At 33.1% G+C, this 26,943-nt stretch overlaps 1 protein-coding gene across 50 annotated transcripts in view; it reads left to right on the plus strand.

The window, feature by feature from the left end:
• Positions 1-26,943, plus strand: part of GPHN (gephyrin) — a 564,043-nt gene that overhangs the window by 366,163 nt on the left and 170,937 nt on the right. For 15 of the 50 annotated variants that reach the window (XM_070594030.1, XM_070594031.1, XM_070594016.1 and 12 more), the window contains one exon: positions 6,187-6,243. The exons of 15 other annotated variants lie outside the window; for them this stretch is intronic. In XM_070594030.1, the coding sequence (XP_070450131.1) occupies positions 6,187-6,243 (57 nt within the window). Of the gene's footprint in view, positions 1-6,186; positions 6,244-8,405; positions 8,478-14,745; positions 14,788-26,943 lie in introns of all 50 variants that reach the window. 20 more of the 50 variants (XM_070594020.1, XM_070594022.1, XM_070594015.1 and 17 more) reach the window with 3 other exon arrangements.

Consider the following 26,943-nt stretch of genomic DNA (forward strand, 5'->3'; position numbering starts at 1 on the left):
GAGCATTGATTTCTCTTGGTATCCATTGGAATTTTGTTCAAGTTATAGGAAGACAGGGAAGTAAGAACGGTAGAAATACAAGGAGTAGTGAAATTAAAAATACTAGTTTTCGTTTAATAGCTTTAATTTCTATAAACTTCTTTTTAATGGTTTGGGGCATGTTTTGTGCAAAAACAGCTCAACAAAAATACTCTGTGCCATCATTATTTCAGCAGCAGAATTGATTAGATATAGCCATGATTCAGATTGATTACCTGGCTGTGTCTCATTCATGTCTTTAATAGAAAGCATATCCCAAAGTAAACTATTCTCTAGATGTTTATATTTTAAAATGATACATATTCTAAAGTTGTGCATTCTCACCCAAAACTTGAGGATTATCTGCTCTCTCATTCTACTTTCGTTAAAGACAAATCATACATTCATTCAGAAATGTATTCAACGAATATTTTTTAGTGCATATTGTGTCAAATACTGTGCTAGATGTTGGGAATACAGCGATGGATAGACTTACTAATTCTGCCCTCAAGGGTCTTATAGTGGAGCTGACGTGGAAAAAAATCTATCAGATAAAGGGTTGAGAGCCTAAAAGAGCTCTTCTAATCTCATAGGAGAAAAAAGAAATAGAATGAGTAAAGGGTAGGAACAGTCTTCATAAAAGGAAGGAAGTTCGGCAAATATGTGGGAAAAAACGTACCCTTTCTCTAGAAATCTATTAAAAATTTTAAACAATACAGATTTTACAATCAAATTGATAACTATTTTAAAATTATAATCCTCTATGCCATAATGAGCAGTGATATGAATATTTCTCTTCACACTAGTAGGAATATAAATTTGTATAACCTTGCAAGCAAACATTATTTATACATATGTACATAAATTTAAAAATTTAAAATTTTTCTTATGTTTTAACTAATCACGTTGTTTCCAGAAATTATCCAGTGGAACTTATCAGAGTCCATCAGAGACTTATGTACAAGATTATTTATCACAACATTATTTATATTCATGAAAAAGTAGAACCAACTTTAATGTCTATGGTTAGATAACTTGTAGAAATACATATACGGGTTATTTATATAACCTAAAAATCATGTCTTTAAGAATATTTAATGACATAGGAAAATGCTCAAAATAAAATACGTACTTTAAAAAAGTAGTAAACAAAACTGCATAGAGTTGGAAGTCTAGGTTATATTATTTTTTAAACCAGAATGATAAAAGTTTTTGTTTGTTTTGTTATTTAGATAATGGTCTGTTAATGACAGGGTGTCTTTTACCTGATTTTCAGATTTATAGCAAATCTTCATAAAGCCAACTATGATTTATTCATTTTTTACCTGTATTTTACACTATAGCATTTTTATATCCAGACTAATCCATTCTATTCTTAATCTTCCTAGTAGAAAATTATATCATATTTCAATAGAAGTTTTAAAATAAACTTTTTTCTGTCTCATACACAAATAATACATAATTCTTAAGGACATATACTGTACTATTTAAAAGTTATCTATTTCAAAGTGCCTAATAAATCCTTTCATACCACACCTTTGATGGGCTTCATAATTTCTTTTTAGACAGATAAGAAATTTGGGAAAACAGAACATAGATTGGATTATTCTCTGGCTAGTGGACAGGAAATAACTTGCTTAAAAGTCTAATTTTGTATAGATTGTCTTATTTTGGAATCAAAGCTATTATAGAAACTTAAGAATCAAAATTACAAATGCATAATAATATATAAATAATTTCAAATGTTAATAACCCATGAGAAATCAGAGCCTTTAAAATAAAAAATGTCCTAAGGATAAAAATTTTTTGTAGGGGGAGGGGTTGGTGGTCTGTGACTTACTATGAAGATTCTAATTTTTGTCTTCTTATTTCTTCATTATTTTTCACAACTCTTTCCTTGATTGTCTCTATCTTTATATTGGTTTAGTTTATAATCGTATTATCTTTCTCCAGAAGCGCATTATTTATTTTTTCTTGACGCACCTCTCATTTTCATTTCTTTCCTCTTTTTTTACTTTGCCGTAATAATCACAAATGTTGAGCTCACAAGTAAAACTTTTTAAAAAATCTCCTCCTCCTAAGCATAACTACCATAAACAATCTATAGCTCTACGTGTATATACTGAGTGATATTGGATGGAAGATAAAAACAATTTCTAAGAAAAAAGTTTTATTTCCTATCATTAATAACTTATACTTAAAAAAAAAATTGGCGCAATAAAATAGAGTTAAAAATGCTTATCTCGGGACCAGCCGGGTGGCACAGTGGTTACATGCTCATGTTCCGCTTCAGCAGCCCGGGGTTCACAGGTTTGGATTCCAGATGCGGAAATGGCACCACTTGGCAAGCTATGCATGTAGGCGTCCCACATATACAGTAGAGGAAGATGGGCATGGATGTTAGCTCAGGGCCAGTCTTCCTCAGAAAAAAGAGGAGGATTGGCAGCAGTTAGCTCAGGGCTAATCTTCCCAAAAAAATAAAAAATGCTTGTCTCTCAGGGTGAACATCATTAGATAATTCTAAAAACAGAATAGTTCAGTCCCTAGGGCAAACAAACAAACAGAAATTTTTGTTTAATCTATATAATCTTAATCTAAATCAACATAAAATATATCATGGGAGAAGGAGGGGAGATCTACATTAGTCATTCCATAGATGAGAACCTAAATTTAATGAAAAGTCCTGAGCGTCAGAGAATTTAATACCAGCTGTGTTGTTTTCTAATTTATGTCTCCAGAAATCCATTGACCTTCTCTAGACCTGAGTCCTCTCATCAATAAAACAAACAAACACTAAATATACCACCTTTTCTCAGTTTTTCACCAGACATCTTGGAAGTAAATAAAAGTGTGAAGGCATAGACCTAGTGTTAGGGGTGCCTACCTTAATGTGGTTTCTACAAGCCTGAAATTTCTTTGAAGTTTCATATTTTATTTTAAAAATTAATATAAAGTTGGCTTTCTACGCTAAAATCTATATGTTTGCTTTAATAAAAATATAACATTTACAGCTACTTATTATTGGCAAGGGAGGTGAGGGTGGGATGGGATAGTCTTCTACCTTGTTAACAGTGTAAATGATTTTATAGTGAGCTCAGTTTTGGAGAAATGGGCTAAATCAACAATCCATATTGTGTTAACATCCAGACAGTTTCTTTTATTGCATGATATTGCTAGAATCCAAAGGCGAATACAAATAGCAGAGTCATCCTGGTAAATAATCCCTGATGATAAATTCCCCAGTTACCCCCTGAAGAAAGATTCCTGGAATGTTGCAAAAGAGGTGATACAGTGCAATATTGTCACACTGTTTTTAATGGATATTTTGTTCAATATATTTTAGTTGAGAGCCTGAATAGAAGATAAAATGTTTTGGATCCTCTGGTTTTTCTTTTGCAATCTCAGTGAAATACTTCTAAGAAGATTTCTTCAGGGTAGAAAAATTATTAGTGTTAAGGTTTTTTGGTTTGCAACTAATTTTAATTTTCAATATATTTAAATAAACTAGTAATCTCAACTGGCTAACAATCCCCACAACTCTTTACATCCAATTCTCAAACTTCATTTATATTGCAGTGATCTTATATGCAATGTAAACATTTGCAGTTTAACTTCTCTTAGTTACTGATAGAGAATGTTTAGGCTCATAGAAAAATATGTATAAAATTAGCTAATGATTTGAGGCTCTTATAATTATCATAAACAGTAAATTAATTCATCTTACCCAGATGCTAATATTTTGTGATTTCTTTTAAATTCTTATCAAAGAAAAATAATAATCAAGCATTTGGATTAGCTGTGAACTTCTTTTATTTTATACTGCTCTCCATCATAATTGATAATTAAGGATTGACTAGAATAAATGAAAGCATTACATTTTAAAATCTATTGATTTGGCTTTTCTCTACTTCTCAAGTTTTTGTTTATGAGACAAATCTTTTTCAAATTCTTTCTGAAGTTTTTCAGAATTATTACCTCTTTCAGGGACCACAAAAAAATCACATGACACTTGAATTACAACCACTTCTGGCTTTAATAACCACATTGTTTTTCTAAAGTCTTCCTCTTATGATAGTTTCAAATTTACAAAGTCACTTTATATATAGAAAATTGATGTCAAGCATTGACAGATGAGCTGTCTGCTTCCAAAAATCGTTGTTTAAATTGGTATTATAGTCTATCTGTTTTTCACGTTCAGAGTTCAATGGTGACTATCTTTTCTCTTATAATTCATTCTTTTAAGTTTTTGTACTTGCACTTGCATTTGGAACTGAAATGGCATAGGAATATTTTCTTCCATAAATATAATAATATAAAATTTCTTCCATAGATGGAGAGTTAGATAGACAGAGACATATATACATGTACATCCTCTTATAAGCATCACTTTTTTTCTAACCCATTTATTCCAGGTATATTAAGGGAATACAACTTTAAATTAGAAATCAGGAACCATGGATGTTGTTCCTAGATTTGTCATTAATGTTCTATGTAACCTTGAAGAAGATACCTTATGTTGCCAGACTTGATGTAATTTTAAGCCTTCTGCTAATAAAAGACAATGTCGAAAGTAGTATTCACTTGTTACTATATAACAGTTCTGAAAATCTTCAGTTTCTGAAAGTTTTCAGAAAACAGCAGAGGCATTAGACTTTATATTTTTTTAGGAAACTACCTAGTTTATCTTTATAATCAAGATATTGTGAGTCTCCATTTAAAATGGGAAACAGCTTTTGATATAAAGATGTTCTCTGAATTCAAAGAAAATAACACAAATGAATGACTAGGTATTATGAACTCCCTGTCCATCCAGAGGCCCTCTCTTACAGAGTGTTGCTGTTCTAACTAGTATCCATTGTTTCTAAATTTGAAAATTCTGTTATACCAAGACGAGTGAGAATTGGTGATTGTCTTTTGGGCATAACATTTAGTTAACGTTGAAGATAAAAGTAAAAAGCTTTTTATATCAAGTAAAACCAAAAGTTGACACAATTCTTATGTACCAAGAGGCTTTTTTTCAAAATGAAAATTCAATTTTCTCAATATGACTCCTAAATAATCTCCATATGCTATCAGAGATGTCCTAAAAGGGATAAGACAATCTATAGCTTGCCTCCAGGAAATATAATTTTGTAACATGGTCAGGTTTATTATTTTTCCCGAGGAGTTTAACACTGGGAACTTGGCATCACGTTGATACTTCCTCTACAAGCAGGAACATCACAGCTAACTTGACCGTACTGGTCTGAACGGAGACCATCATTCTGCATGTGTAGGAAGGAATTGGTAATGGAAAAAGCACTTGGTCTGAAGCTCCGTTCCTTTCCTCCCCCATTTTGTTTGTTTGTCTTCCTCTTTAACCAATATATTATTTCTTGTTACAGCTCTATTAAAAAGCAAAAGAATTTCTAGTTTATACCTTATCTAATAAAACACTTTGTGTTGAGAATCTTCCTTTTCTCATTTATATAGTGATATGAAACAAGTTTTTAAAATAACGCTTTTATTTTTTTTTTTCCCTGTCTCACCCGAGGAAAATTCAACTGAAATAACAGAAAGCTTTGAGGGAGTGAATGTATCTAACATTGGTCTGGCATTAAAATTTTCTGGTTGGGCAGCACAATTGTTTAATTGGGAATCTCAGTGACAGCTGAACAACCTCAATGCTTGGGGTCTGCAAGCAGAGGGGCTTCACTCTGTCACCTATCAAGAATGATGCTTGTCAGGACTTTGTTTCCACTTAGGGAACGCTCATGTTTCTAGTCATACCATTGATGTTTTCTGATATTACAATGGAATAGACACTAAAACACTGAAAGAGACAAAATTCTTTGCATAGGTATATTTGTAATTCTTTGTTTTTTATAAACCAAATGCAAATGTAACACTACTCCAGATACTGCTTCATCAGAGGTCCCCAAGATAACCAAAAGTAAGTGCCCATTTCCTCATTTCAGGAATAGTACCATAACAAAGTGAATTTTAGTGACTAGCCTGTTTGCAGAGCATGTCATATAGCCTCTGAGTTAGTTAACTCCTTGGCCTCCTAAGAGGTCCCTCAAAGAGTCAATTGATGTTTTTGCATGTATTACTTACTAATGTGTAGAAAATTTTTTAAGTTCACTTTTTCTTTATTCTGTCTTTTTTACCCATCTTCCCTCATTGTAGCAAATTAGACGGCCGGATGAAAGCAAAGGAGTTGCTAGTAGAGTTGGATCCCTCAAAGTAAATATGTTTCTAACATTTTTTGGCAAGATTTCGTCTATAGCCTACCCTTCTTCCTTTTTGGAGGGTGGTGGGAGGAAGGGGGCTTTTTCCATTTTTCACCATCCCATTTTTTTTTCTTTTAATATTTTTATTGGCTGTTGGGTCATATTTTTTTTGTTTGTTTCAGCTACACATAGAGCAACCAGCTGAAGGCAAGCTGCCAAATAACTAGCTTTGAATGGCACCACAAACAAGACAAAGGGCAACTGCCTCATTACAGGTGCCTATAATTTGGGGCTCTAGAGTAAACCGTTCCTCTGATTGATGTCACTGACTGTGTGTTAAGTTCCTGTAACACAGAGAACTAATGTTTATTTTCAGAATATTATCTCCCCTTTATACTTTTTTTGTAAAAAGTAATTGTGTTATTTTAGTGTCATTACCATTTATAGTTCATTGCAGAAAAATAATTATGAGTTAGTCACATGTATTTTATGTACATAATCTTAAGAATTAAAAGAAAAAGAATTTTATATGATGCTAGTATAATGGGCTCACATATAGGTAATAGTATTTAAGCATTCTTAATATCCTTTGTTTTCTTTTTTAAAAGTTAAAAAAATTGATATAACAATTAACTGAAACCGATATATGTCTAAATGTTTGCCCATGTGTGTATGTGATCTGCTAATATCCAACTTAAAGATTTCTGATCTGATGGTCCCATTTGCTAGTTGTTAAATATTCATTTGGTCAATATATCTTGGGCACTCAATACTCTAATATTTAATCACAATGAAAAAGTGAACAAGTTATCATCCCTTAAGAAACACAGACATAGCCAGTGATCACTTTTAATGCTGCCACCATAAATGCAAGTTAGGAAATTTGCTGCATTTTAAAAACATGCAGAGGAATTGCCCCCAAAATTAACCACTTCTTATATCTCAATCCCATTTGTCCTTACAGCAATAGTAACTGTTAAAGTAATCAAAATGACAGATCATTTACTGCCCTGGGATGTCCCAAAATTCAGTAAAAACCTGGAGGCCTAATATAAAGTCATTTCAAATTACACACCACAAATTTATTTCCATTTAACAATTTATGAAGCACTAATTTCTGCACTCTTCCTCTCCTTGCCTCTTCTGCCTTCTTAATTTTACTTTTTTGTTGTTGTTTATTTGTGTCTGTGCACGTGAGTGCACATGGATGAAGGTGTGTCTGTATGTTTGTGTCCTTTATTCCAGACAAGCCATCCTCTCTGTTCTCTAACACTGCTATATACTGGGTAGCTTTTTTTTTTTTTGATGTTATTTCACTAAGGATAATCAGGGGCTGGGAAGTGTTGATTATATGCCTATTAGAAAAACAAGGCAAGTTAAAATTATTCAGTCATAAAAATATGAGTTTATGTATCCTGATGATATATTAGTAGCATTCCTCACTGTCTTCCTGTGAGGTATCATATTTTACCCTGATGTTTAAGAGAAGATAAATCCATTCTTGTTTAGACTGGATTATGACTCAAAAAGGTGCAGTGCGACATAAACTTTGTGAAAATTACTGATAGTGAAATCAAGATAAAGTGGCATCCATAACTGCAGCACCATCCGCTATAAACTGGATTGTGTGAGTGAGTGTGCGCATGTCTAATTAGATCTAAGTTCGACCTTTGGATGTACAGAACTTAAGTTATAATTGTATGTGTATTGTTTTTAAGAGTATATACAGTATGATTATGTATATACACATATGTATAAAAACAAAAGAATATTTTAGAGTTCAATCACTTTACTTTAAGATGGATGCAGCCTTAAATCAAAAAGTGTGTTTGGGAAAGAAAGACAAATTTTATAATTCTTAAATATCTTTACTCCATATTTCTACCAAATAGAATATTTTAAAGTGAATCTCTAGGGGATTATAAGGGTAGTTATAGTATTTATTTTCTCTAACACTTTGGGGAGAAAAGATGCTATAATTAAAATGTTGGCTTCCTAGTCACGGGTTTATTGATCATTTATTCTTGTGTTACACAAAGATCTTTGATGTTTTGAAATGTTTGCCAAAGGCAGTGAGAAATGTATAACGCTATGATCTTATTTTTAAAAGGAAAAAGGAAAACTGAAAAGAGAACAAGTTGCTTTTTCAATTCATTTTCTGATGTTTACATGTAGCTCCATCGAAAGCTGGAGGAGCTCAGAGATCACCTAGAAGGCAATGTGAAAGGATACTCTCTCAGAGTAAATGTACGATTTCACTCGGTGATTTTTTTTTTCCTAAACTTCTGCTGACTGGTAATCCAAATCTAATTGGTTTGTCCTCTCATCTCCATCTTTTTTACTTTCTGTCTCTTTTCTCCCTATCTCCTTCTTTCTTTTCTAGCTGCAGCTTCATGCTCACATTTACTAAATAAACATTAAATTGGCAGGGTAGAGGACTCTGAAACCACACTAACATTGCAGTTAATTTAATAACTTTCTGGCTCCAAAGCAAAATAAAAACTTTCTTTTCAAACTCTGTTTCTTATACAGTTGTGTAATTTTCTGAGGATCTTTTCATGAGACTTCATTGGATCTTTTCCATTGGCTTTGTCTTCTACCCCTTGTTTGATGTGTCAGCAGGATTATAAATTATGGGCTGGATCCAAGTGATAGAGCTTTGGTGATTCAATTTAAATTGTCAAGGAAAATGGTCAATGTTAGAATGTCATCGTAGGCAATCTGGCAAGTAGACATATTTTTTCTGAGTTAATAGGCTTCTTTTAACTCAGACTCTTTGGGAATAACTATAAGATATCATCTTTTGTTTAAAAATAAGAAAATCAGGCAGTAAGCATCTTCACCAGGAACACCATCATGTAACATCTTACAAATACTTGAAATAAAAGCTAATATACCTAAGACAATACTTTGAAGGAGAACATAACTTAGAGCCACTGAATACTGTAGATACATCATATTGGCAATTGTAACAAAAGGATTTTTTGTGACCAATAGTTTAGACTTAGAATGCTTGGTCCTTCTGAATATATCCTTTCAAGATAAATGGAAGTAAAATATCTAAAATGGTATATGGTGTAAATATGGCAGAAGAAAAGCTAAATTATTGCAGTAAATAATTTCTGGCTCCATTTAACACTGCCCTCCCATTCCTGAGACTTTTTTAAAAGTTCATATGAATCCTAGCCCTGATTTACTTCTCCCAAGATTATTGCTACACATTTAATTCATATTGCTGTAATAGTTATACTATAAAGGGTAGAATAAAAAAATAATAGTGATATGATAATTCTCTGGTTTCTCAGCTTGTTTTTAATTGTATATCATATGTAGTTTTGAATGTCTCTATATTAAATTTCTGATCATTAAAGTCCGAAGTTGTTTTTATTAATATCAATCATTAAATTCTGATAGCTAAACAGAGAAGGAAATTAATACAAATGTCTCATTTTTCTACTTCTTTCTTTTGGGCCAGTCCTTCTTTTCTATGCGTATTTTATAGAATTTGAAAGTTGATCCATAACCCCGGAATCTAATTCACTGTTTAAAAAAATAAGATTAGTATGAATTTTATGGAACTAGTCTAAACATACCTGGGTTTTATTCTAGAAACCCCTAAAAAAGATTCTGATAATATTAATATGTGCATTTAGTGTCATACTCTTCCCTAACCAATCCTGAGAAGTGATACTATTTTTCTTTCAATCAAACTGGGACTAGAAAGTTGAGATTTGCTAAGATGTATATGGTTGGGAGTTAATGTTAGGTCAGGGTTAAATTAAAAGTTTTGTGCTTCGAAAACTGGGTTATCTCATGCAACTTGTCAGTTTCTTTTTTCCAACACCTATACTGCAAGGTAGAGTACATAATAATTCATCTCAGTGTCTTAATCTTTTATTTCATTTCACTGGGTTGCACTTTGTTCTGATTACCTTTTTTCTAAAATGATTGAATGTGAGGTATATCATTCTAAGATTCCCATTAACTAGAAAAGTATAGGGAAGAAAAACTATCAAAAAGTAAATAATATCTTCTCTAGAGAGTTCAGCTAAGAAAAGATACAAATCAATTGCTTAGCTGAATGTTGTCTCTCTCCCTCCCCTTTAATTCCTACTACCCCAGCATGCCTTAAAATATGCCTTGTATATTAAAAGCTGTTGCTTAGAAGCAGAATAGTTATTCTCAGTACCATAGGCTATATAAACAAATTCTGTTTCTAAAATGAGATAAATTGGCATAGAGTGACCATTCCATTTTGTGAAAATTTATTGTAGGTATACACACACAAGAGCGTTTTAATTCATTGAAACGTTGCTAAATATTTTAGGAAGATGAAAGATTCAGAACCATGTTGCCACTTCAATATTTTGTTTAGTAGTTAGAGAATGTGAGACATCATTCAGAATTTTGGGATAAGGATTTAATTAAATCATCAGTGCTTAAACTGGTATCATCTATACAATATATTATTTTTAGAGAAGAAAGAATCCTGCAACCTTATTTATTATGGATAATCAATGATATAAAGTAGAATATTCTATTCAGATGTAATTTTTGGAATAATACTAAATTTTATTTATTTTTCATATGAAAATATACTTTTTTATCTTACATTAACTCTAGCAAAAAGTAGGATGTATTAGATTCTTGAATTCTAAATCAAGAATGTATCATCTTTTTCTGTATGTTTTACTAAACTGAAATGTTCTGAACCCTAAATGGGTTTTTAGTAATTTTAATAATAATAAAGTTGTCATCTGGTATGTAAGCAGAGTTTGCCTAATTTAATGACCACAAATATTACTATAAATCTTTAGATTGATAATGTGTTGAAAATGACTGTAGAGTGAAACCATATAAAGGGAAAAATTATTTTTCTATTTAATCAAATGCTTGAATCTAGTGGGAAGAATATTAAAAGTAATGCACAAGATTGAAGAATAGTGCAGACAGTTCTTATCCTATGGAAAACATAAGATAAAATAATGCAAACTAATACTTTGTTTAGATAATATAAGTCAAAGCAAATTTACAAAATTGGAGTTAATTAGTTAAAGAGCAATGGGACCCTGGGAAGTTTGAATGTTAAAATATTCAGAAAAAGTAGATCAATGCTCATGAAATAAAGACAAGTGGAAAGAAAAGAGTAAAAATACCTCAAAGCCACAAGTTTTGTATTTTCACTTAGTCTATGTAATATCATAGTAAATTTCTGTTCAGCTACACATATATAGAGATAGATTTGGGGTAACCAAATATGTTAATTTTTAAAGGCTTTGACAGACTATGATTTGGGAATCATGATTTCTGAGGACTGATTATTGGCACATAACTGAACTAACAAGAAAGATGAAGTTGAAGAAATATAAGTACTTGCTATGCTAACACAAATAAAGGGATGGTATTATTTGAAGTCGAAAAAGTTAAGGAAGCAGTTATCATTTAAAATAAGACTATGTTTTTAATAAGTTTAAGAAAAATATCTGAATCAAGTCAGAAAGTAATGTCTCTTGAAGAGTGATTTTTAAACTTTTAACTTAGTTGTCTGAAGGTTGAAACAAGACTAGTATGAAATAGGGCTAATATAAATAATGAATTAGATGGTTGTGATTTTATAGATCTTTTAAGATCATTATTTTCATTCTAGCCTTAGTTCTGAGCTAACTCATCTAACACTTTTAATGAATTTTCTTTGGGTTTCTTTGTACTTTTGTATTCATCAAATTAATGTTGTAGCTCAGGGTTCAGCAAACTACAACCCTTCGGCCAAACCCTGTTTCTCTTTTGTGGGCACACAAGCTAGGAATGATTTTTGCATTTTTAAATGATGGGGGGAAATCAAAAGAACATCGTTTCATGATGTGAAAATTATATGAAATTCACATTTCAGTGTCCAGAAATAAAGTTTTATTGAAACATAGCCACTCTCACTCATTTTCACATAATTTCTGGTTGCTTTTGCACTACAACAGCAGAGTTGAACAGATGCAGCAAAAACCATACAGCATGCAAAGCCTAAAATATTTACTATTTGACTGTTTACAGAAGAAGTTTGCTGAGACCTCCTATAACTGGAAAGTTAATCCGCTGAAATCTTCTACCCTTACCTTTTTATTCTTCCTTTTTTCATTGTGTTTTCTACCTGCTCTTCACATGATACACACACACATGCACACAAAGTAAACCCACCATGGAATTACCACTAAACCCTTCAAATGTAGAACTATCATATGGATAAAGTGTAGATTATAAATTCTTCCTTTTTCGGCAGCCCCTTACAGAGATTTATAGTATGAAGATAAAGTCACTTCTTGCTCTCTCAAACTTTTTAAAAATGTGTTTTTAAAGTATTTTTTGCTGTACACATTGCATTTTTCTGTTTATTACTTCATTACATCTTAATAAAGATATTTTCTCTTAAGACCATGATCACCTTTTGATTTCTGCTAAATTTCCTATTTGACCGCACCTAAAGTCATACCTTCTTATAGAAAATTTCGTACAAGTGGGAAAGACACCCTGACATAATCAAGTAATACATCATATCTTAATATACAGAACTTAAAAATCTAACAGATATCTGCACTGAATCAGCCAACTTTGATTGAGGTGAGGAAGAACAGCTGGAACATCAGTTCTTAGATGAATAAACATTCAGTAGCTTTTAAATGAGTAAATATCAGTTACTTTGTATATTCTACTTTCTTTAGGGAAATTTCAGTCTTTTGGTTATTGTATGTAAAACATTGTTTGAGTCTCCTAAGTCTTCCTTGTTTGACATTTTGGCATTTACTCATATTAATAATATGCATTTATTTACTATTTAGTTTGTAATAATTATGTAACATTCTGAGTATTTTGGTAATGATGTCTTATATGACCAGACTATTATGATGAAGATGACAGTAAATCAATTTTAGGATTATCTCTTTGGAAAACAGGCTAATTTTGCTACCTTTCACTTTATTAGAATTCGCTTAACCTATAAAGTTAATTAGTACAATTCTGAGGTTACAACTCTACTGAAAAATGACAAAAATCTATCTTGTGCTTCAATCCAAAAAATTCTCATCTAATACTTATGAAATTGCCTACAGTAGCCTAAGGCATCGTTTGGAGTGGAAATGACACATCTGTGAGATTTTTAATGCTTACTGTGGAACTGTCCTTCTCAGAATTGATTCTAATACAAAAATAGGGTACTAATAAAAGGTTTCCTTGACAAGTAAATTTCCCTAGTAATAGAAAATGGAGAACTGAGGGGAGAAAAACAGATAAGACTTTGTTTTGAAAGATAAAGTTTTTCAGTTTTATGGGTATGGTTATAAAAGCAGAACAAACATGCAAGGTTTTCTTAGAAGTAGCATCCTGCTAAAGAAAATCAGATGTGTATGTGATTGAAAAAAAGGTTTAATTTCTTAATATGTATAGAATTGACCATAGTTTTGAAACTGCCTTCAAAGTAACCCATTAAGTGGCAGAGATTATTTTTTTTACAAATCTTTGTAATGGTAAGTGTGAAACCTTCTGAATGCTATTTCACACAGTTCAGTTTTTTAGATAGAAGAAAAAGAGTTTGTATATTCATTCATTCAATAAACACTTATTAGCTCCTACTATGTTCTGTTGTGCTGGGTGGGGTGATGGAAATAGAGTGAAGAACAAATCAGATATTTAGGGCATTTCTGATTCCTCCGCTGTACTATCTTCTCCTAAACCTTCATTTCCCCACCCTAACTTTGTATTTGGGAACTTTGTGAAGAATTTGTAACTAGAGAATGCATACTTAAAAATTTAGCTCACATGGCATCATGACAACCTCATGAAAGAAGAGGCCACAGAATTGAACGTGGCAGTGTGACAATCCGGAAAGTAAGAACAGGCTAGAAAATTATCAATTTGAAGTCATGAAGATTAAATATGATTTTAAGCATAAAATAGCTATTTGAAAAATCAGTGAAATATTCTGATAAAAGGTAGGTTTGGAGAAGAGTTTTATGTTTAAGTTTTTATATCTTTTATGGTGTTGCTATTAGCACGTATATATATATGGAGATTCAGTAATAGTACTGAGAACGGAATAGTAGGAACAGGAAATCAGAATCAGATCACTGAGCTGGCTTTGATGCCCTCTTTAAAGAATAATATGACGATGTACAGTAGAGTCATCTTATAAATAACCTCACATGTAGTTTGCCAGAGTTAAACCAATGAAGATCAGTGTGGTATCATAGTTCCTGTTAACCTTAAATGAGCATCTCCTCAGCAAGATCTTACCAGATTCTGATCAGAGTCATCTTCACCATGGATTTTTTTTTTTAAGCCGGATATTTTTTTATCACAAGGTTTTCCTCAATGGCTTGAACCTTGAGATTTCAAACTCAAGTGTCTGCTGATAAAGCTGTTTTACTATCTGGCAAATGTGTTGGTGATGGAGCCATCTAGACTTCTGAGACCCTTACTGTGCTATCATTTCCTCTTTAACAGTGTTTTCTTTTCCCCACTGCAAAACCAGGCTCGGCTTCCCTCGTGCTCATCTACCTATAGTGTATCTGAGGTATACTTTGCACGTGTTTTCTTACATGGTCAACAACATGCTCGCCCTCACCATTTTTTCTTACTTTATTTTCCTTTTGCCTTAATTTATTTTGCCTTGCACTTTGCACTTGGCTGAAAGGGATGAGGGTACAACAAGGGAAAAATTAATGATTTGGGGGGATATTTCTATATTTTTATATCTCACTGTTTTCGAGTAACTTTTTTTTTGGCACTGTATCACTTTGAAATAGTTAAAGCCCAAATAGCCAACTTGATTTTTACTACCACCTGAATTCCGTAACAGTTCCTTTGAACCAGGTGATATGTTATTAAACTTATATTGGCTGAAGGCAAAGATTCCAGTTTGCATACCTGTGTAGGTCTGTCTCTGGTAGCTGAAGATTTACATTAAATTAGTGAGATCCTGTCCCATTAACCATAGACACAGGAAAGCTTCTAAAATTGGTTATTTAAATGGAAAGTTAATATGATTCCCCTATTTTTATATAAAATGGAAGATTCACTCCCTTTTAAAACTGACTAGGTTACTCAGGAAAATAGTTTCCTTGATACTTGTATTCTTATAAGGTTCTTACAATCTAGAAGAGCTTATCTCTCATGAAATTCGTGTTCTGTTAACAAAATATTTTACATGAAATTTGACCTGTGTTCTTTGCCTTTTTAGGGGTGTGATTTTTTATTCTTACTGTGTTAAACCTTAGCACAAATGGGTTTTCTGTCTTTGTACACCAGATTCGTTGAAATATTATTTACACACTTTGAATGTCCTTTAAGTCTACTTTCCAAAGCATGGGCACTGTTGAGTAGCTATGAGGAAAGAGTATATGTACCTCAAAATTTGACTAGTAAATAAAAAAGACTTTAATAGCCTGTGAATTTTAATATCTTAATTTTTTACTTTACATATATATTTCTATACTTATTTACTTTGTACAGGCCACTATAGCTCCATATGCAGGCCAGTATTATCAGCTTAATTCTGATCATAGCAATATTATCTCAGAATAGCATGCAAAAACAGAAAGATGGTACTATCTAAAGTACCAGGTAGTGTATACAGAACCAATGGCAGAATATCATCTTTTGACTTTAAAATTTAAGAAAAAGGTTTGAGAGGAATATAGCATGACTAAACCCATAGCCTCCCAAAGTTGAATTTATTGAGTCAATAGAAATACAGCCGTCTTCTTTAATATTTTCATTTGCTAATTACAGCTGTTACAGATTTTTTTCTTAAAATTGATTTTGTGGAGAATTAATTTCTTCTTGAAATATGTATTTCTAGGGAGAAGCAAAGTAATGAAAGGCAAATGAATTACTTGTGGTATCAGCAAAGACTTTTGAAAGAGAAGATTGATATCATCTCATCACCACATTTTCCATAGGTCTTTTCTTAATTCCCCAGGATTATGATTCCCAGTGTAAAAAATATATAACCCATTTCTTTCTGCCACTTCATCCAGGCAATTCTCCATTTCCCATGAGAGTGTATAAGAAGTCTACCATTGGCATCATCTCCAATCACAGCCTACAGCATCCATCAGGGTATTACTTTCTTTCTGACAGCATGTGTGCTGGAAGGCTCTCAGGTTGGAATGTGGAACTGGCTTCTGGGGGGTGGGATTGTGTATGCTGTGGCATTTGCTCCATAGCACTCAGCTCTTAAATGAACTCTGGCTTCATTTGGGTTTGTTTCTTTCATTGTGACACATGAGCTTTATTTGTCATGAAGTGTGTTTCTCTTTTTGTCATTTGTGGTAGGGTTTCTATATTCCACTCAATGCCCACATCTTTGTGGACTTCATAGGTAGTGTTTATGTTTAATTTATGATGCTATAAAGACCCATACATGAAGAATATCTTAGGGAATCTAATATTCGTGATAATCCTTCAGACAGAAATAACCTTCCGTAATTGTTTCCTGTTTCATCTTAAATTAGTAAAAGATTGTTTCACAAAATTTTAGACTATAAGCCTTAATAATTAGAATTTCAAGGAATGTCCTCATGTTTCAGTTTTTCATTTGGAAGCCTCTTGATGGGACTGTTGGTCAAGTGCATTATTTATTTTATAGCATTGCTTTGGAGGTAGCCAAAACTTCCTTGGCTCAATCTCTTCTTTCCCTCACATTTATATCATCTTCACTTACCTCCACTACTGAAGAAATATATTCTCCAACCCATAATGTAACACATTGGCTTTACCAATTTCATGTCACTATCTTCTGTGGCATTCGTAACACCAAAAAGAAATAAGCCTTGTTCAAAGATTAATCTCTCCATGAGTTGTAATTTCTAACCTTATCTGGCTGATAACTGCTCAGCAAATGTTACTCCATGTAGTTAATGGCCCCTTTGTAAAAAATGCAATTCTCTTACTGTGTGACAGGCAGTGTTTGACATCTCATTTATTTTATCTCAGTTAATCTGTACTACAGCTCTGTTTGGAGAAGACGTTATTGTCATCTTCGTTTTACAGACGAGAAAACTGAGGCGCAAAGATAGATATATTGCCCAAAGTGGTAAAACTGCCAAGTATGTAGCAGAAAATTTTTTCTTAATTACCATGCTTTCTGCTGTTCAGGAGTTATTGAATGGCATATATCTGGTATTTTTATAGTGTCTATTTACCTGGTCCAGGTTGATTATATAGTTTTGGGTTTTATCTTATGAGAGGATGTAGATGTATCCATAAGGTACAAAACTTTAATTCGAGGGAGTGTTAGAAAGACATCCCTTTGTGTCATTTATTATTCTTATTTTTCTTATATTTAGTGATTCAATAAATATTGAGCACCTACTATGTTTTATTTACGTGCAATTATAATCTGCTAGCTATTTCTTGATGATGGGAATTAGCTTCACATTTAGAATGCGTAAAACATCATGAATGTAATGAGATTGGTGTCTTAGGTTCTACGTTATTGTTTATCCCTTCAAGCCAAGTAAAAAAAAGAAAACTCACCTTCCAAATTTCTAACTAATCTTCAGCTTTGTTCCAGCAGTGTTCATTTTTTAAAATCCTTTGAAAAAGTTGCTTCAGAATTCCCTCAGTTTAAAACAAATCCAGAATTAGTACCATCTCGTGTTTGAAATAGTGCTCTTTCTGATTTCTTTGAAAAGCTGGAATATACACTAGATATAAATTTTTTATGATTTGTAACAGTATCTAAACCAAAAAAAAATTAATAAACATTGAACCTTTTAAAACCTTATCTTTAATGTCTTAGATTTTTCAGTAGCAAGGGTAATTTAAATAGCTTGAAATTTTGAAGCTAAATTGATTTTTCCTGTTGAGTGGATAAAGACTGAAACTTCATTATATTTTTATTGCTTAAGAACTTTTAGCTACCTAAAGAAAAGGTGGCATTTTTAAGTTGTAACATGCAAAATAGTTGCCCTTTGAACTCTTAACACACTGTTGGAACACCATTTCTGATCTAAACAAACCTTGACTGGCTGACAGTTTGGAGCTTCTGCAAATGAAAGTTTCAGCTGAATTGCAGATGGTAGATCTACATGTACAAGGAAGGAAGGAGGGATAGAAAGAAGAAAGGGAAGGAAAAAAACTGAACTTTAAACACAGTAGCATTTCCTGTGTAATAAAAGTGGGGGGGGGGGTGCATTTTTTACACACCAGCAGGACCACAAACTATTTAAACTAGAAAAAAATGTAAAAAAATAAAATAAAGATTCCTAAAATGACTATTCTGCACTGTGAGATAATCACCTAAAATTTTTGTACTTTACAAAATCTCACTTAGGAAATCTTTAATGATTGATTAATTATTTATTTCAATATAGTTTTCTTTGATGTTCCATTCTTTCCTTTCAGTCTTATGTGTATTACTTTCATGCTGTTTGTATACATTAGTTGGGAATTTGGAGATAGTATAAGGAAATCTATTAGAAATAGTATCTTTTGAAAACACTGCAACTGCTGCTACCAAAGTTTCTTGATTCCTACCTCACTTTTCAATTTTTTAAAAAAAATGTTAATTTGTCAAAATAAGAAAATTAAGTGCATACCTCTCTCTGACATCCAAATAAATGACCTGCTGTAAAGCTAGGGGAAAGCTCTTAACTTTCTTTTTGACAAGGATATTTAATAAATATATCTAATCAAAATGTTCTTGAAAAAGAATTGGTTGATAATTTTTGAAAAAAATGATGAAGGGGCCACCCGGTGCCATAGTGGTTAAGTTCACACACTCCCCTTCGGTGGCCTGGGGTTCGCAGATCCAGATCCCGGGCATGGAGCTGCAATACCGCTCATCGGATCATGCTGTGGTGGCATCCCACATACAAAATAGAGGAAGATTGGCAACAGATGTTAGCTCAGGGCCAATCTTCCTCAAAAAAGAAAAAAAAGGAAAGATGGTACTTCTGTGTACTTGAACAGGCATTTTTTAAATTTCCATAATAAAGAGATTTTTGAAAACACTGTTGTAGTTGACACTAGTAAATTTCTGCTTATCCTCATATACTGCTTCATATACTCTTGATCATTTGAAGTGCAAAAGAGGTCATGAATGAAAATAAGGCATGAGAATTTTAAAGTTTAACATGAGAAAATAATGCCTGGATAACAAGTTTAGGAAGTTTTTGAGGTAAGCATCTTTAACTAAGATGTAAGCTGTATATCTTTGAGAGAGAGAAGAGATATTTTGTATCATATTACATAAAATATGTATATTACATAATCTCTTCTCCTTCATAGAAATAGAGTCTATAAAATACTTAGGGAAATCCAGCTTTATACAAAACAGATTAGCTTATCGTCATGCTGTTCTCACTTTTCCTATGCTATAGAGAATTTACAAATGAAATAGATTAGTTAGAAATATGGATAGTTAAAGCCCAAATAAATGTTGATAAATCATAGTATGCACTAAAATGACAGAGCTCACTTGCGTTCGTACTTCTATTTCTAACTACTGTTTGAATGTCTTTTTATGCTCTCCAGCTCAGTATATCTGACTCTGCTGTCTAAATCCCTTCTCTCTATCATGTTTTCAGAGTTTCTTAGGTCATGTTCCTGCAGTTTCCCAGCATAAAAATCTTCTAGTTACTTTTTACTCTTGCTTATTTTTCATCTTTGATGGTATATCATTAAATTTTGACATTTTTGTTATTTCTTCCTTTGAATTATCTCCTTTTAATTCTTACTTCTTATACATACAGTGAACTTTGTGGCTGGATCTACTTTCAAATCCTGCCTTTAGTAAGACAGGTAATGAGCTTGGCCTGTCATGTTCACGCATTTTTCTCATTCATTGAAGCATATACTAATCTAGGTTAATACTTCTAAACATTTTAATAACATTTTAATTCTACACTGCCTGACTGTTCCTAGAGTATACTCATATTCCATTTTTTTAAATAAATAAATAACAGGGGTAGCTGGCACAATTTTTCTTGAGTGTTGGCTCAAACAGTATCAAACAGTTATTCCAATCTCTACAGCTCACTTATTCCTTATTGACTTTGGCTGTAATAGGAAGGAGGAGAGTCTCAAACTGTAGAATTGACTTTCTCGCCCTATTGTTGAAACTTGAAGTTTACCTAGGCAGTGCATCTTTGTTCTCCATGACCCCAATCAGTCTCCTTGACATCCTGTTTGAAAACACTGGGAACTAAAAGTCTGTGAAAAATTTTGCTTGTAAATTCAGATGGCAATTCATATGGGAATCAGAATTGGTAGACAAGCAAAAGTATATAGAAAGCTGAGGTTTATTAGTAAGCCAGTAGGAAGTATTTCTTAGTTAGCTTTCTTTTTTTTTATAATTTTTTTTTTAAAGATTTTATTTTTTTCCTTTTTCTCCCCAAAGCCCCCTGGTAAATAGTTGTATATTCTTCGTTGTGGGTCCTTCTAGTTGTGGCATGGGGGACGCTGCCTCAGCGTGGTTTGATGAGCAGTGCCATGTCCGTGCCCAGGATTTGAACCAATGAAACACTGGGCCGCCTGCAGCGGAGCGCTTGAACTTAACCACTCGGCCACGGGGCCAGCCCCTCTTAGTTAGCTTTCAACAAAATTGAAGTCAGAATCTAGTGTTATTGATTGATAAATCAGTTGGATATAGACCTCTGATTAAAGCTTCTTCGTCTATTACCAAGACACAAAGGGAGTATTGGCAGGCAATTTAAGTCAAAAGAAGGATCAACATATAAATTTTCAGTGACCTTTTTTATTGCTTTCTATCTAATAGTGAGGGAAATAGACATCAAAGTGATATTTACTCCTCACTGGGCTGATGCCCATCATTCTTTTCCTTCATGTGCCCTTATGCACCACAGGCCAACATTTTGTTTACATTTCTGTTTTTCTTCTTAACCAACCCAATTGTCTCTTCTATATGGAAGGTAGTACCAGTGCATGTTTGCACAGCTTCCTGTAAATTGTAGAAGTTTAACGAATACCAAACAGCTCATGGTCATAACCTGCAGTGGTTCATACCCATAGATTTACAGACAGGTTTGGTTTACCACCAATCCTGGTCTAATTTTTAAAGATTCAGATAAGTATCTTCTTGACTACCAGCAATGTAAATTTCTTTTGCTTGTTCACACAAACATACATTTGAGTACAATGAAGTGTATAGCCTGGACTTCAACAAATAGAATTATCAGTTTTCTCTGGTCATCTTTTTTTCCCCTTTCAAAATCACCTCCTTTCTCAACCAGGGTTCCTCATCTAAACCGAAGAATGAGAAGTGATTTGTGTGGCTGTTTTCTCAAGTTCCTGAGAAGATGGTGCCATTCTAGATTCATAAAAGAGAAGTTAATTCATTATATACAATGGATGTATAGTGCCTCAGGGCTTAATTCTCTCCTGAACCTGAGAAAGATGTAGTAGTTCTTTCTTTGCTTTTACGTAGTTCAGTACTTCTTGAAGCCATTTGTTATTTAAAGCCATACTTAAAATTTCTTCTTTGGAAATTCTCCTTATTGCCTTTTTCTGTAGATACTAAAATCTCTAAATAGCCTCATGGTTACCATGTGAATTTAAGACTTGAAAGTGGGGCATGTTTTAATTTGAGTTTTTTAAAAAAATAAATGATTTTTCTGAAAGAATCAAGAAGTTTACCCAGGTTCTCACCATATTCTAAATATGTTCATGCTTTGGTGGTTATCAATATTTTATTGGTTTTCTCACAGTATTGAAGTAAACTTACTGAAGATCAATTCAGTGTAGTGGTTAAAAGTTTGAGTTTGGCCTAGATTTGAATCCCGGTCCTGGATTTGAAACCCAACCCTGATTCTTACTAGCTATGTAATCTTAGGCAAGTTAACTTGTCTGCACTTCATATTCCTATAAATTGGAATGATGTCACATTTTTAGGGTACCTTAAGGATTGACTCGCTTACTACTGCTTGGTGCAGGTTCTGATACGAATAAATACTAATAAATATTAATTATCCTTATTATCAATACTGATTGTTATACTAAAAATTTAAAGGTAAAGTTATTTTTAGCTTGAACTCTATCAAACATGTTACCTGCTACATTTGTCACACGGTAAAATACGTTTTATATGGCTATTAGCCATATCCTGACTGAAAGATCAGTTACTATTAGCTCCACTATTAACTTGACCTAAGTCAACATCGACATTTGTACCATTCCTGCCTTGCTTCTTTTTCCTAATCATTGTCAAGTATATTGAATATGATATATATGAACATCTATTTATGAGAAATATCTCTTTTTTCATTCAGCCAGTTGACTGTCTTCTAGTTTTTGTCTTGTGTTTTTCTCCAAAATCACTTTCCTGTTTAGTGTCTGAGTTTCTTATGCACACACACACCCCACCTCACTGAAGATTATGGCTAATAAGAATAGTGTTTTCAATTAAAATTGTTATTTTAGGGTAAGGAAAAAGTTTTTCTTGACCCTCTTAGGGTCCCTGGTTGGATCTGAAAATTAAACTAACAGATTAACAAGAGAGAAGCGTAAAAATTTATTTAATATAGTATTTACATGACATGGGAACTTTTATAAGGACATGAAGATTCAAAGAAAGTTAAACCTGAGTGTTTTTATGCTAGATTTGATGAAGAGTGGAAAGTCATGGAGAAATATGATAGAGCGAAGAGTATGAGCTAAGGATAGTAAACTGGAGGACACTTAGCAAGCCCTCTTCATTCTTATTCTTCTTGGTGTCCCTCCTTCTTGGACATAAGGATGCTCCTTTCCTTAGGGTATAGAGAGGGCTCCTCTCACTTGAGGATCTTATGACCTGTCTCAGGAGAGAAGGATGGGGGAAGGATAGAGAGACCTTCTTGCTTCTGCCATTTTCTCAAACTTCTTCAGTTTAAAATATTCAGTATGCCAAGGTACCATATTTTGGGGTAACATGTCTTGAACCTCACCATTATATTGTCCTTGAATGCCATTTTATGTCGTACTCTACAGGCACTCACCAACTTATAAGTGGGGCAAAGCAGTTTCCCATGAAAACAACTTTATAAATGGTGACCATATTTCTAGGTTAGTGCTCAAAACTTTATATAACCCTTAATAAGCTGAAATAGCACTATAGTTTCACTGAATTGAGGGTCAGATAGACATATATGGACTAATGTAGGAATCTGTATACTATTTGTAACATTATTTCTTGGGAAAATGCATTTTAACCTCTAACAGAATCCAGCCTACTCCAAGGCATTTTTACCCTGACAAATTCTGGATGGCAACAGGATCTTGCATCTTGTTTTATTCCTCCACCAGCTCAAATGGGACATCTTCCTTAGAATACTTATTGTAATGAATGGCAAATGGGGAGGGAAACTGGTAATTTGGGGCAAGGACTTCTCCACAGCATCATCAATCAATGTTTGTTGAATGAATTTATAAATTGGATATTTGTCAAGGGTTTATGCCTATATAGTTAAATTTCAATAAGCTTTCTATAGTGTGGTATTCTTGGTTTTAAAAACTCTTCTTAGTTAATGCTGATTTTTCTGACATTAAATGTCTTTTGTGTCCTTAGTATCTTATGAACAAGATCTAGGCCTCTGAGGTAGCTGAGCAAAAAGAACAAATATATGACTGTGAATTAAAAGAGGTGATTTCTACTGCCTGGTCTGTTCATGAGAAAGCTAATTCATCATGGATGTAGCAAACAGAATTTTTAATCCTGTTAAAATATTAATGGTACAAGTTTGAAGGAAATGGATCTTGATTATCCTGTGTGCATTTTGTTTGTTTCTACATGGAAGAGCACCAAATGTGGATAAAAACATGCTGTGAGCTTGAAAGTCTATTGTGGATTTTGATGTCCTGAGTGAATGTAAAAATTGAAATTGGTGTGATTGTATTATTTTTACTTGGTTGTTTATACTTTCAGTTTTGCTAATACTACCAGTAGGTCATCATTGGTCATCAAGTATCTATTCAGCATCTACACTACGGAGTAGATATTGCCATATTAGGTATATGGAGAATGTAGCAAAAATTAAATATGGGGCCTCACTTAAGGATTTTATAAATTAGAGTACTGTCTATATTTTTTAAATCATATTCTAAGGATGCAGGCTGTGGTGTTCAAAAATATTGCTCCAAGGAAATGCCTTTGGCTTTGAAAATTAAAGCTCCTCACTGTTTGTGCCAAAAAAGTACATAGGAAAATCACCACTCTTGGGTCCCGTGTTTCACAAAATAGTCATGGAGGAGTTATTTAAAAATTCACCAAATTATTGTTTGTTTTTATTATTGAGGTATAATTAACATATAACGTATTAGTTTCAAGTGTACAACATAATGATTCATATTTGTATACACTGTGAAATGATCACCACAGTAAATCTAGTTGCATCTGTCTCTATACAGAATTACAGATTTTTTTTTGTTATGATGAGAAGTTTTAGGATTTACTCTCTTGGCAACTTTCAAACATGCACTACAATATTATTGACTTAATCACCATGCTGTATGTTATGTCCCCATGAGTGACGTATTTTATAGCTGGAGGTTTGTACCTCTTGACCCTCTTCACCCATTTTGCCCACTGCCCTCCCTCCTGCCCTATGGCAACCACCATTATGTTCTTTTCTTTGAGTTTTGTTTTGTTCTGTTTGTTCATTGGTTTTGTTTTATAGGTAACACATATAAGTGAAATCATATGTGATCATAAGAAAGTCTTTCTCTGACTTATTTCTCTTAGTATAATACTCTCAGGGTCCATCAGTGTTGTCACAAATGGCAAGATTTCGTTCTTTTTTATAACTAAGTAGTATTCCAGTGTGTGTGTGTGTGTGTGTGTGTGTGTCCCCATTCATCCACTGATGGACACTTAGGTCATTTCTATATCTTGGCTATTGTAAATAATGCTGCAAGAAACACAGGGGTACATATATTTTTTCAATTAGTATTTTCATTTTCTTTGGATAAATACCCAGAAGTTGAATTGCTGGATCATATGGTGGTTCTATTTTTAATTTATTGAGGAACCTCCATACTGTTTTTCGTAGTGACTGCACAAATTTACATTCCCACCAGCAGTGCCTGGGGGTTCCCTTTTCTCCACATCCTCGCCAACACTTGTTATTTCTTGCTTTTTTGATAATAGCCATTCTAACAGATATGAGTTGATATCTCATTGTGGTTTTTGTTTGGTTTTGGTTTTGGTTTTGTTTGTTCTGTGAGGAAGATTGGCCCTGAGCTAACGTCTGTTGCCAATCCTCCTCTTTTTGCTTGAGGAAGATTGTCACTGAGCTAACATCTGTGCCAGCCTTCCTCTACTTTATGTGGGATGCCACCACAGCATGGCTTGAAGACTGGTGCTAGGTCTGTGCCTGGAATCTGAACCTGTGAACCCCAGGCTGCTGAAGCAGAGTGCATGAACTTAACCACTATGCCCCTGGGCCGGCCCCTCATTGTGGTTTTAATTTGCATTTCCCTGATGAAAAATTCATCAAATTATTGTTAAGTCCCAAAAAAGAACTTGGCTTAGGACAGATTTTCCTAGAATAGATTTGAGTTCTTGGGGCCTTATTGTATAACTTTAAAAGTGCCATAATATTTCTTTAGGCCACATTTTCTCTATACAGAGATGGTGTCTGTTATTCCAAGTTGGTAGTAAGGCTTATCTAATTTGTTTGCTAAGTATAGACCTATTTGGAAAGGAGAAATAAAGGCAAAGCACAATATTACTCTTTATTAGCATTACTTATTGGAGGAGAATGCAAATTTCACCCTTTAAATGCTCTCCTCTGCTCTGCTAAGTTATCTAATACACTTGGGCGGTATAGAAGACCCTGAAAGAGAGAGGGCTCCAGTAAACATGATAAGTCAGAATCCATAGCATATACAAAGGAGATAGAGTTTATGAAAAGGAGTTTGATATTTTTTAAATCCACTTAATTGAATTTAAGGGCACATTTTGAATCCTATGGAATTCATTTTAATCACAGTGATAGTCTTCCCCGTGTATTTTAGCCACTCGTGTTATCTAATAAATGCTTTTTACCTTACTCTACAATTGTGGCTATCATTTCACCAAGTAGATTAATCTATAATATTTACAGCCTTAATAATCCTGTGTGTACCATGCCTATTATTCAAGAATTCTTTTTAATAGTATCCTTTATCTTCTCATACCATCTAAGACAGAATTTTCATTTTATTCTCTTTTTTAACAAGAATTACAGAATTAAGAATCACTGAAAAGCCTTGAGGGTTTCTCCACAAGGTAACCTTTCATCTTCAATAGGCTAAGCTAGGAATAAAAATAGAGAATGTATAGTAATGTCCTTTACATTAGCTTTGAAAAGTTCAACTGGTATAATTATGTATACAATGTCAGAGTATTTCATGGGTATGCGCATTTTATTATATTGACTTAATTCTCTTCAGCTTAAATACTTTGGGTGCGGTGTTTTATATCCAGGAGTAAGTATCAATGCAGTGGATGATAAATTGAAATCACATACATCTTGAAGTCACGTACACACACTTTGAAATGTATGTGCTTGCGTAATTTATGAATCTACCTTTTCAAGTGCTTTTGGCTTAATTTCCATGTGACTTTTGTTACTACAGAAAGCCAAGTATTATGAAACATAGGTTATTGTAGAAAATAGTGTTATTTTATAATAAAACAGCTGGATATGTATTATGCATAAGAAAAGTAATATTACATATATCCCTTGGA

This window comes from Equus przewalskii, chromosome 25 (genome assembly GCF_037783145.1).
Source record: "Equus przewalskii isolate Varuska chromosome 25, EquPr2, whole genome shotgun sequence".
In the NCBI taxonomy this organism is placed as follows: Eukaryota; Metazoa; Chordata; class Mammalia; order Perissodactyla; family Equidae; genus Equus; species Equus przewalskii.